The sequence below is a fragment of the Protopterus annectens genome, chromosome 5.part1, assembly GCF_019279795.1.
Source record: "Protopterus annectens isolate FY-2018-M chromosome 5.part1, PAN1.0, whole genome shotgun sequence".
NCBI classification, from domain to species: domain Eukaryota; kingdom Metazoa; phylum Chordata; order Ceratodontiformes; family Protopteridae; genus Protopterus; species Protopterus annectens.
In genome coordinates, this window is record NC_056736.1 from 342,744,940 (window position 1) to 342,758,186 (window position 13,247).

Below are 13,247 nucleotides of genomic sequence, written 5' to 3' on the forward strand. Positions count from 1 at the left end.
TTTCTGTTATTGTTAGTAATTGATATAGATAGAGATTTTTCTTGTGGTGGTGTTTGCTGTAGTGTGATAGGTAGTTAGCTAGGTTTTGTTACTCTTAGGATTTAGTGTGTTTATGTTCTTTGTTTTCTGTACTTATATGGAAAGGAAAAGTAGGGGGTTTAAAAAATGTGGAACTTGTGGGCACAAACTGCCCCCACAAGACACACATGATCACTGTGTATATTGTTTGGATGCTGCCCATTTAGGAATCAGATCTTCATCTTGTGCTACATTTGGGTCCCAAGCATTCAATGAGCATTGGGTCAAACTGGTTTTAAAAGGGATACAGTGGATACAATGGCATAACCGAGACATGGAGAAATCTGTATCTTTCCTGCCAGACACTGACAACAATCTTACACAAACAATCACCAGTTTTGCTGATGCCATCAGCTGCTTTAAAAATGTGGAAACTATTGCAAAACTGTTTTCCACTGCCTTTGCTGCTGAGAGAACGAAACAGTTTTACAGTATCAGTACACATAGTTGACAGGTCAACAACTTCTCCTCCCCCTTTCTGTGGGCAGTTCTGATTTAAGCAATTATGTCCTGCAAAAAACATTTAACATAGCAAATGTCTTGATATTTTATAAGAAATAAAATATTTTCTGAGTTTTCTATAAATCTTGTAGAAAAATAATGTAATACACTTGAAATCATTTTAGTATCATAAAAAAACAAACAAAACAACCAACATTGCACATCACTGAGTATTTATTTTGCCAATAAGATTAAAATAATTCACTTTCATTTCTTGATGGCATGGTTTGTACTGCAGAATTTCAATTTTAATTAAAAAAATGTCCTATTTGGGAATCTATAGTCTGGCACGCTAACAGTTGACCACACTTTTTTGTATATTGATCTAGTTGTGGGTGTACTATTTTGCCTGACTGCAATAATTTTATGTAAAGTGTTTTAGTCTTACGCACAGCATAGAAAAGTACTAATCTTATCCTCAAAGATTATGGTTTTGAGGAAGTGTTAGGATATAGCAGTTTAGCAAATCTAGGGATAGCAACATAACAGAAATGTGAAATGTAATGCAGGAAGACATATGTACATCACTTTAAAAACTTCCATAAATGCACATATTTAAGAATAGATAGTTTTACTTTTTGTACTATGCTTGTAAAATATTTTTGACCAAAACAACAGCAAGCTAATTTCTCCACCATTCAGGATAGAAATGCTCATTTTCCTGTTGTAAGTACTGGTGAATAGCAGAACCATTTCTTGATCTGTTGGTTAACAACTCTTGGATTCCACTGACAACTTTGACACCTCAAATGATCTGTCAGTTCTTGTAGGACTACATATGGGCAAACTTTACAAAAAGAAGCAATTTAGCTACTTCTGTTGGCTAGAACTCTTACTACTGTGAATAGCTTAAAACAAGCTCTGAGAGAAATGTGTATGAGGCTCATTCAGGAAAAATGCAAGCACACATCACAGCTGGAGCCTGATATATGGCTGAACGGTAGATGATACTGTTTACTCTTGTTCAACAGAATAAGCTGCAGGCAGCAAGGGAGGGTCCTTTCACTGTTGTAGGAAAGGCTAGTGATGTTAACTATGTCAGAGAGTCACTGGGCAGGAGGAAAGCAAACCAAAACTTTACTGTATTAACATAAAGACAAACTGTGATAGAGACACACTGCTGCTGAGCATCTGGTGTGGGTTGTAGGAGGAATCAGACAAGGATCTTTGATAGATCTTCAGAGTGAGATTTCATTTTAGACCTCGGTGGATGAGTTGATGATTTCAAAGCCGCACTGCCTTATCCAGGTTAAGGAAATATGAGCAGCACTGTGTGGATTTGAATAGCTGTTTCCTTCTAAACTTTGATACATCCAGTTGCTTGAGCACAAGATAGGTGGAATGCCCAGTACCCAATGAAATAGTCTCCTTACATGGTACCTGAGTGTATCAAGCAAATAAGGTGGGAGGAATTGCAGATGATGTAGAATCTGAGGGTACATCATGAATCTCACATTCCCTGGGCTATTACTAGAAAAGAAGGAAGTACCATATTCTGTGCAGATTATCGATAGCAGCTGAAATTACAGTCTCTTCAACAATCATACCAGCAGTTTAATCCAGTGGTTACATACACGGCAGAGGGAGCCCAGTTATTCCTTATAGTCAGAGGTCAACTTAGTGGCACAAAAGGAAATTCATTTCCACATTCAGGGTAAAGATAAGAAAGGAAACGCAACCTGAAGTATATAACACAAGCAGTTTTAGGCAACTAGACTGAATGAAGTAACTGCCTTAACTTTATCTGGAACCTCATGCAAGTACGTGGTTCCCAAGTTTAGAAGTCAGTGGATGCTTAAAACCACAAAGATTTGTAAGGTGGCAAACTGTAAGGCAAATGGAGAATCTCTTAACTTCCAAAGAAGGTTATGTTCAATAGTTAGACTTGTAGTAAAGACAAGGCTCCTAGATGTGGATGTTGTTGCACAATGCATTGGCCCACAACAAAACTACTGGAAGATGCAATGATCTGTTTGGATGAGCACAGAGGTAGTGAGATAATATGTTCCACTGCTATCAGACTACATTTTCTGCAACCCAACAAACTCTTTAATTTTTAAGAATAAAATTAAGTCCATGTTTGTGGAAACATATTAACACAGTTACACTGTCATTTCTACAGAATTGAGTATTAAAGCCTTTGCTGGAGGTAGTTCAGCTTATAGTAACTGCAGCAAACAAATTAGTTGCTGTTGCAATGAAAATGCAATATCAGCAACTGAAAAACCGGAGTGAAGCATTTAAAGTAGTAAACTACAGGTATTGAAATCAGTGCCTTTTTAATACTAATGACAGCATTTAAATCAAGAGGGTATAGACTTATCACATAGGGCATAGTTACTGTTTGTAGCCAAAGAGATCAAACCTGAGGTTTAAAAGAAAACTGATTCTCAGATTGAATAAGACTAGGAGAACATTTATTTATTTTATTTTATTTATTTATATTTGTTGACCGGGAGTGTAACAAACAAAACCAAGATGCTATGTGAACAGTTTTAGGCAGATGGCTAAAATAAAATATCTATCTTTGCGCAAATCCTAATCTTGTGTTTCATTTACTGTGTTTAGAGGCTAGGAGATGCTAAAAAAATGTGCAAGGAGGCTTTTGATCTGACAACAAATCTCTGCTTTAGTGAGAAATAACACTAAAATACACTTTGGGGGAAAAAAGAAAGGGTTAGACATTCAGCAACAGAGGTGGCAGAAAGCTGACCAAGGGTTGGTCAGACACAGTTCATTCAGTCCTATTACGATTGAGGTTATAACTTCAGGAGAAGGATGGTTTCCAGGAGTTAGATTTGTGGTTAAGTTAGTACTTCAAGACTTGAATTTTGTCAGATGGAATTTTAGCATACTTCATTGGTTCACTGTGGAAATGCCTAAAGATGTAGAAATATGTTTGGATAAGCACACGAACACTGTAACATTTGGCTTCTCACAAACTATATGTAATGCAGTCTAGCAAACTCTGTAACTTTTAACAAAATTAATTTAAGTCCATGTTTAATTAATTTAATTCCAGTTTTAAAAACACTGCAACATAAAGCCTTTATTAGACACTTCTGTTTAAGTTAAAAGCAAACAATCAGGAAAGTTTACTCTAGTCCTGCAAATGCAGTCAGAATTGCATCAACACATGCAAGCTTTTGTCTCCAAATAAAAACTTTGGTTCTACAGCGTCCATAAATTGTAAAATTTCAGTGTGAGTATTGAACTTATAACTTCTTGAATAATTAAATCCAGAGTGTGCAGACATGGGGCAGAGAGCCTAATAATTGCTGTAGACCAATGGATAATGTCCGTGTCAGACAAGCACATGTTCTCAGATTCAGGACAAAGACTAGATAGAACAAGCCAGGACTTCAAGCAATGAACAAGAACTCTTTCAGGCAGATGAATCGAATGATGTTAACAGTTATTGTACCTAATTGTAATCTTGCATATGATTCCCTGTGGTTAGAGGCTAGATGATACTTAACAGGACAGAACTCTATAAAGAGGTAGACTTTTGGGTTGATGTGGACTTCCTGCCACAGGGAGGTATGGCAGCAGAATATACCAGTGCAAGTGAGAAAACAAAAGCTTAGCAAAGGCAATGGAGTTTAGAAGCAAAGTGCATGTGATTCTCCTTTCAAATTTAGTTTCTCCCATCCTACTTATGAATGTTTTTTAAAGCTGCTTTTTGCTACCAGTGAAGCTTTGTATTCTTTTCTTCTTGACCTTTATGCTTCAAAGATGTGTTTCACTAGAATTATATTCTCTTTAGCCTGTTTTGTTTCCAAGTAAAAGGTCTGCCCAGTAATTATTGGAAAATGAGTTTAGTTAATTTCACAGTAGTAATGTATTCTGTTAAGCAGATAATGGAGACAGAAGCAAATGCATGTAGAGCGCACTGTTAAAGGGAATCTTTGTAATAGAAACAGTTCTTTAGCAATACTTGCAAATTGAGTACTGGAGGGTACTATCCTGGTCAATTAGAGCTATTTGATTTTTACTCTTAAAGGGATACATTTCCTGAGAGCTATGAAGCTGATGTCAATGTTTTGAAGTTTTCGTACTGTTTCATTTCCTAAATAAGACCGAAATGTTGTTGAAGAGATACCAAGTGTTTTGCTTGCCTTTTCTGGAAATATGTCACATAGAAAGGGATATCCGAATATGCATCTGTCTGTTGTTCTGAAGTCAGAATTAACTTGAAGAGACACTGTGATGGGAAGTATTAGTTGAGCCCCCCCCCCACCAAAAAAAAGAGTTCAGCAAAAACTCTTGATGTGATGTTAGTAATGATACAAGGCTGTGAAAATGAACTCCAGTGACTAAAATGATGGAGAAATCCAGAAAACATCTGCAGATTTAGTTGCCAGTTACAAATGAAATATAAATGAGGTCAATTTGACTTCTTGGAAAATGGATTGTGTACTAGTAATATCTAGATCACATATCTCCTAAAGGATTGCTGAGATGAAAACTTGTATTAGGTCCTTGCAGCTGGATGTTTTTTGTTTACAACGTAAGGTTTTCATACCACATCTAAGTCCTTAGGTCTCTTCTAAATATCAGGGAAGGAAATTAAAAAGTACACTTTGGTCTACTGAAGTCCCTCTCACACGCACAGGCACACAGTGAAAATTGTTAAAATGTGGCTTAATGAAATGAATGATATTCACGTAGCATTTTAAAGACATATCATTTTCATACTTGCATGTGCCTCCCCTGAAACAAGCCCAGAACTTCATAAAGATGCAGGTCTCATCAGCTGAGAAATATTGGCTTATAGGCTATGGATCACAAACTCTTTAAACAAGCATACTTTTGGCATATAAGCTCACAGAAGCAAAGCTGTGCTAATTACATTGATGACTACATCTAGGGAGGTATTTTGGCAGCAGAACTCAGTGGATACAAGGAATTGCATATTGGCTGCATTGAGGAGAAGGAAAAAGCTAAAAACTGTTAAGAAGCTTTATTTTGAGCTATGGCTTTGATCCCCTTAATTTTCCTTTGTAGACTTTGACTCTGAGCAGCTCACTTAATTAGACTGTGCTTTCAAATCACGCATAAAAAGTGACCTACTGTACTTGCTTGGTCAGCAGTGGAATTAAAAAGGCCTGTGACTGTACAAGGCATAGCATCATATCTGCATCTAGTTTTTTTATAATTGTCAGCACTGGAAGCATTTGGATGCACAGAAAGATTGTTTCAGAGCTTTGGCGGTATTGTTCATACTCCTTCTACTGACACGTTTGAGGGTAACTTGTGTTGGTTAGATCTGGTTATTCATTTTCAAAAAAGAGGCAGGTCATGGGGTCAAATTCCATGAAGCAGATTTTGTAGTTAAATCAGTTGCTGAAGATGAAAGAGGAAAAGGAGGACATGTGCCTCGTGTTTTCATTTAGTTTAGCTCTTGAGGTTGACTGTTGATTGAGATAAGTGTGTTGCACATATTCTTTACTTCATTTTATTCTTAACTGTTTTGTATTTAATGTAAGGAAAATTAAGAGCAATATTACTCTGGTTAATATTAATGTATTGAGTGCCGTGACTTTTTTCCCTTTTTTACTGAAAGAGAAAATATATGTTTTTGTTTTGCTCTTTAGTATAAGAAGTCATTTTCAGGTGTGTAATTATTTTTTCTAATATTTTCCAGGCTCATTTTCGACGTGATGAGTTCCTAGGAAGAATAAATGAAATAGTGTACTTCCTTCCTTTCTCCCATTCAGAACTCATTCAGTTGGTCAGCAAGGAATTGCATTTTTGGGCCAAAAAGGTAAGATTAGATGGACAGAGCAATAATTTTATTTCATCCTTAAAACTGATGATGTGAATAAATTATCTTTATTAATGAAGTCACAGTTTTCTTGTTTAAACTGGCAACTTGGGATTCCATTCCTTTTTAAAGTATAACTCTCAGTCATTGCGATTTGTTAATGGTCTCAGTAGCATGTGGGATTGCACCTGTAAAAACTGCCCCAACACTGCAGGCCTCAGGTCTCTTTAAACAGTCCAGTTTTGTCAATTAAAATGTAACACAAAGCATTTAATCTGTACTCATCTTCACTCTAGTCCTCCCTATTTTTGGCAGTGGAGGCATTGTTTGTCTTTCATCTTTTTAGTTGTCTACAGTGTCACATGAATGCTGTATGAAGTAACTTATTTCATAACTGGATGCGGAGTAAGTACTGAATATGCTGTATGGCTGACTGGCTCCAAGAAGTACATGTGTTATCATTCTTCTGCTGAAACTTCCCAGCCTTATACAGTTTATTTTCATGTCCCTACAGTTTCTCCTGTATATTCTATAATTCAGAGATGACATTTATGGGGCTCCAGGTTGCCTTCAGATAACTAAATGGTGAAGTATTTTGCATCTTATTCTTTTGCTCAGGACTTCCTTTGTTGGTGCTTTTGTTTTTTGTTTGTTTTTAGCTTATTAATCTTACCCAGCTGATCTGTACTTGGCACAAGTGCCTCTTTTCTGACAGGACTGCCTGATTAAGTAATTAGCACAGAGTTGGAGAGGTTGCAAGTGGAAACTGAGAAATTCAAATCTAAGACTAAACAGTGAAGCTTGTTATCAACTAATCATAAACCTTTGGTAAAATGCCAGTTTGTATTCTTTTTGACCCTGCTTTGCTGGTTGTGTTGTAATAGAAATATGTTCATAGGTGTATACTAGACTAAGTACTGCAAAGGCCTTTATAAGCGAAGCTGTTCAACCCAAAAGTGTCCTACTAATTTTTGTATCTTAGCGGTTTATATAAGGGGTATATGTTAGTTGGGGCATGATTTATTGACAGCCTCTGTCCATCACAGGCATGAGCACCAGACTGGTGAATTCCTTATTTCCCATCTACTGGTCCAGGTTCCACTTGAATAGGGTTTAGAGTAGAACTCTGTTTCACATAGATGGGGAGCCTGTTCCAGAGAGCGGGGATTCTCTGATATATGTATCTGTCACTCCAACATGTACTGTTTATATCATAAGCAAAATTCAGGTGCTTAGATTTAGTTGTTCTGATGCTGATTGTATGGCTTTTTGACCATTTATTATTTTTCTTCTGAAATATAGAAAATTTTAGTCATTAATAAAAACATTAAATTGTGATTGTAGTAGGCAGTTTTCAGTTTTGAATATCATTATTAATTGTTTTACTAATCCTTCATATTTTAACTCCTTTATTTTAAGAAAAATTGATAAGCTGTAGTTAAATTAGAAACAAAATAAAACAAATAAAATAGTAAAACTCAGAAAGGAGAATCCTCAGAGCAAGCAACTAGACAAGATTTTTGAAAAAAAATTAAATCCTCTAGTTTCATCTCTGACTCTGAAAAGGGTGCTAACATTGTAACGATTCTCAAAAATATTGATATGAAGTTGTTAACCAAAGCATCAACATTTTCCTCACTGGCCTTTATGCTGCCAAAAGGTAAAACCTTAGCAGCACCTTTATTGGTAATATTGGTGACTCTGGTGATCATGATGCACCTAGCACTTCAACCATGTTAATCAGGCTAGGCCTACCTTAACGCCATCTTATTCACATCATGTCTTAGTGAAGCCTTGCTTTGATTATGGTACCTTTGCAGTAAGTATTTCAGTGTGGTGCAAGGAACTGTATTGAAAGAGGAGGAACCTACATTAGTACCTTTATGGAGCTGATGTCAGTCTGTGTGCGGGCCTTTGCAGTGAAGCTTCAAGTGCCAAAGGAAAAGAGAGACTATTCATTCCTCCTAACTTACATAGTAAGGAAGAATATTTTTGTATGATCCTTAGTCATTCTCCTACCTCTTAGTTTTCTAATAAGGAAAATTATTCTTTAGTCCTCAGTACCCTTACCAGATGATATTTATTTTGTTGATACCTTAGACTTTTTGAGAGGATTTTTGAGTATGTCTGGGATAATCCATCTTCACATGATTAAAAGCTCTGAGAAGATGATGAGACTCTTAAATTCAAACTTGTCAGTACCACAACTTTAACTCAATTTTCTGAATATTTTAAAAGCAAATAGTCAGTGTCCTGATACATAGGTTCCTGTACTTTAAAAAGCTGACAAGATCTGTAAGCCATTATTAGATAAGCATAAGGCAGATCCTGTTAGTGTTTCTTTGTTTAAATCTGCCCAGAGAAGAAGGTCATAGCTGTCTGTCCTGCATCTTTGGTACTTTTAGTAAAGATTCAGAGCTATACGATAAAATATGCTAAAAAAAAAATACACCTCTGTCTTGGCTGTTGCGGTACTTAATTATTTAGCTCAGGAGGTTTCATATCAGCATCCTATTTTAGAGCCATTTCAAGAAAATGTGCAGTCTGTTTCTGGCTATAATAAGTATTATAAATAGAACAGAGAGGATAGTTGGTACAGTTGCTGAAAATGAGTACAAACCCTAAATGTGTATGTTGTGTCTTTCGGCTTTTCCCGGTTAGGGGTCGCCACAGCTGAACTCCGGTCCACTAATGATTGGCAGTAGATTTTTACGTGCCGAGTTGTATATGATGCTATAAATGCTTCAAGAGCTGTTTTATCTGGGTGTAGTGTTGACAAGGCTTGCATAGCTTAGATTGTGGCCTTACAGTGAATAGAGGCAGAAAACGTAATGCTCCTTTGGCACAATATTGCTTTGTTGAATCAGCAAGTGTCATTGTTGTTAATTTGGAAAAAGATTATAACACAAGATCTTAGCCTAAAGAAATGTATATACCTCCTGTTCCTCAATACTAAAAGAGTTTTCCTGCAGATAAGAACTTTATTTTTATGTGAAACAAACTCTTCTCGGCAGTTTCATCAACAGAACCAGTATGAAGGAAAGCCAGCTAATTACAACTCAACAGGAAAAGAAGTTACAGCCAGACTTTCAAAATAACAATTATGTCCTGTTTGTTCCATCCTGATCCTCATTTTCCCTGAAAGGCAAGTTTCACTGTCATTGTCCTTCATGTCAAGAGATTATTACAGGCAAATTACATTTAAAAAATAGTTCAGCAAGAGTATGCAACAATATTTCTTCAGTTACCTCAAATGCAGTTTATTCTACAAACACGCCCACATTAACTCCAGCAAACCTTGGAGATGTTGGATCTGTTAGTAATACAAAAACAGTACATGAGGTATATGCAGTCAAATATATGAACATTTTACTCTAGAGTATATCTGGTTTAAAAAAAAGAGAGAGAGATCTGAAGGTAATTTCAGGAGTTACCAAATCTAAACAAGTTCATTAATACAAAATCATTTAGAATGATGACTTTTTAGAAGGCTTTGCATTCTTTTGTAGACCAAAACACACGTGGCAGTTTTGGATATGGAAGATGCATTTTTACATAATAATGAAAACCATCTGACAGAAAGCATTTCATATTCCAGATAGTGTAATATCACTATCAGTTTTCAGTTCTGCCATTTAGGTTATCAGCTGCCCCCAGAGCTTTTAGCAAATGTTTAGTGCCATCATTTGAACACATCTAAAAAACAAAGCATAATTGTTTTCTCCTTTCTAGATGATTGTTTGATAGCAGTATAGACAAGAAGATTATTGGTTCATCACACAGAAAACAGTAATACTGTTCTAGTCTGTGGTGATAACAATAAATTATTAAAAAAAAACTTCTCTGACTCCTTCAACATTAACATCTTTTCTAGGGATAATCATCAGTTAAACGATGATGAAAACATTTCCTTAATAAGGCAAACAGTTTCAGGCAGTTCTAAAGGAAGTCTCTCAGCAACAAGCCATCACAGTGGCAATTTCTGAGAGCTCTAGGATGCATGTTCTTCTTGCATTCTTCTAACATCTCATGCAAAACTTCATGTGAGGAAGAGTGAATGGCACCTCAGAAATCTAATTAAACAAATTAATCCTATAATTCATATTCCTCAGATGTATCCATTAGAATGACACTACTTTCCCCATCCAAAAAACAGTTTCTAACAGCAGACATTTACTTGTGCTTGGGTAAACCAGTTCAGCAACCTCAATGTGCTGGTCACCTAGTCTCAACAGGAAAGACCTCTTTGCATCAACCTAAAGGATGTGTAAGCAGTTTACATAGCCTTGACATTCTTTCAGGATAGTTTCATCCACAACTCCTCCAGATCATGATCACAGTTATGTGGTATACAAGCAAGCATATAATTTATTTGAATCTAACAAAACTACTTAGGAAAACTCATGAGGTTGTTATTTTAATTAAAGTAAGAGAAAGGCCTACCAGTCAGTAAGCAGACTCTGACTAAATAGGTGGTCCATTGTATTGACTTTTGTTATGGCAGATATAATGTCTGTAAGGCACATTATGGTAACATTCCACAATTGCAGTAGCTATAGCTATATAATGTTTCAAAAACATTTTTGCAGAAGACATTATTGAAGCTGTAACATGGACTACTTTCCAACTTTCACTAAACACAAGTTGGGCGCACGGTCCAGAAGTAGGACAGGTTTTGGCACGAATGAGGCATCCTGTAACTGTCCATCTCCAAGGAGTATAGCACAGGTAGGGATTCTGTCCAGATGTTAATGATTTATTATTACAATTCCCTTTCCTGAAGAAAATATGTACACATGTATAAGACACTTACCATAACAGATCTCAACGGAATGGTCACTGTAACAGTAATGTTACCCTCCCTTCACCCTTCCAACAATATTTATTATACATAGTTGTATTATATTATTACACAGTTATAATTGTGTTACAACAGTAATCTTTTATATGAAGGCAGTGACGTATTACGTTCACAATTCCCTTTGAGGGCCAGAAGGTATTTGAAAAGAAGAAGGCTGTTGCCACTGCTGGCTATATAGAAGCACCTTGCACACCAACAAAGGTTTCATGGAACACTGTGCAAGACCATCAAAGACCTTCTTAGAGATGTAAGCATAACTGTTAAAATTTCTGCCAGGAAAGAAGGATAAATATGGTGGTCAGTGTCAAATGTTATGATCTAGAATTACAGTGACCTTTCCTCAAAGATTTACTTTTATGGTAAGTACAACACACACACGACTATACAGTTCATTTTAGTATCCAGTTCCAGTATGCCCCATTGACTTTATTTCACAATAGCAGTTTTGTTTTCTTCCTGATTTCATTGACAGGGAATTACTAGATGCAGGCCAGTTTGCCATATTAGGCTATTAGAAAGTATGATTGAGGCAAACTTCACCCCCAAAGGTTTCCGAATAAATTATGTGATTTGTCTTGGGATGAAGCATATATTAACTGAGTGGTGTCTGCAAATGTTTTTATTTATTTTGGGATTAAGATGTATTAAAGTTTAAGAAGCATTCCTTCTGAGAATAATAGTTAACGCCATAAAGGATAGGCCTTAATAGGAAGAGATCATGATGATGGAGGAGAAGAAAAACAAGACATTTGCCAGATTCTAAATCTCCAAGGGATGCAAAAGATAAGACCCAGACTAGGCAAAAATGTTGACCTTAAAATGGATTAAAAAGAGAGAAGATAATTCTGTAAATCTTTTAATCTGGTTTTATTCATATATGTAAATTCATACATAAGTACTAGAACTAATTGCCCTTGTGGACTATTTTAAGCCTAGCCAATTTCCCTTTCAGACAAGTGCTAACTAGATGACTATTCCATATTTCAAGTTCTGCGTACCCAAGTGGTTGAAAGGAGGGAAGGACCTTTGGAGCTCCAGAAAGAAGTATGGTTAAGTGTGAATCCACTTATTGTTTTTGTTTCCTTTTGTACATAAGCTGTCCTACAAGGAACTTTGTTTTTCCTTTTATGCTCCCAATAAAGCCCAAAGAAACTGAGCCGTTGAGATAATTAAATAATCATGCATGCCCAGTTTTATAATGCTTGGTACTGTTCCATATTCTTAGAATTTTTTTGGTCCACATTTCATGCATTTTCCATTTTTTTATTTGGTTTCACTGACAGGGATAGTGCTCTTAAGTTATAATTGCATTTTAAAGTTTGATTATTCCTTTTTTAATGTATTTATGAGAGGCCTTTGCTGCAATCTAAGTTATATAGATTCAGATTTAAATTACAACTTTTTTTCTTTAAATATCAGTCATCTAAATCATCCTGAAAAGGCAAGTCATAATAAGTTCTGTCGTTGGCTATCTGTAGGACTTACACTTACCTAGGGAAAGCATCATTTACTGGCTGGATGTTGAACATTTTGTCAGAAATATATGAACAGTAAGTAGATGTTATTATACATAAGGACTTTGAAAATGTTCTAAATAAAGGTAAAGATGGTGGTCAAATAATGCTGCTTATGATCATGCTTTATGACTAAATGACATCATTGCATTCAAGGCCCAACCCAAGCTCCATAATTATTGTAGATTGTTTCAGTATAGGAATAAGAAATCAAAATTATTATAATCAATGAACAATCGAGAGAAATGAAGATTAGTTGTAGGTCTGTGATTTGTAGATTATAAATATCCGGCATCATCAGGGTTTATTCATTTAGACCTCAAATATAATAAAGCAAGTCAGACTGGACTAGTTATTAGGCATATGTGCACATATAGCCTTACACCCAATATGTCTTTCTGACCACTCCCTTATAGTATCAGAAAATCTCATTAAAAAAGCCATGGTCTGCTTTCAGAGCCTGTTTGACAGCCCTTCTTCAACAGCTTTCTGTTAAATATAGGATGAATTTAAAAGCAGAATTACT

At 35.9% G+C, this 13,247-nt stretch overlaps 1 protein-coding gene across 1 annotated transcript in view; it reads left to right on the top strand.

Moving 5' to 3' along the window:
* The window catches only part of CLPB (caseinolytic mitochondrial matrix peptidase chaperone subunit B), a 2,847,862-nt gene that overhangs the window by 2,677,564 nt on the left and 157,051 nt on the right, over positions 1-13,247 (top strand). Inside the window, exon 14 of the mRNA XM_044073023.1 lies at positions 6,227-6,346. Coding sequence (XP_043928958.1) covers positions 6,227-6,346 — 120 coding nt within the window. The remainder of the gene's footprint in view (positions 1-6,226; positions 6,347-13,247) is intronic.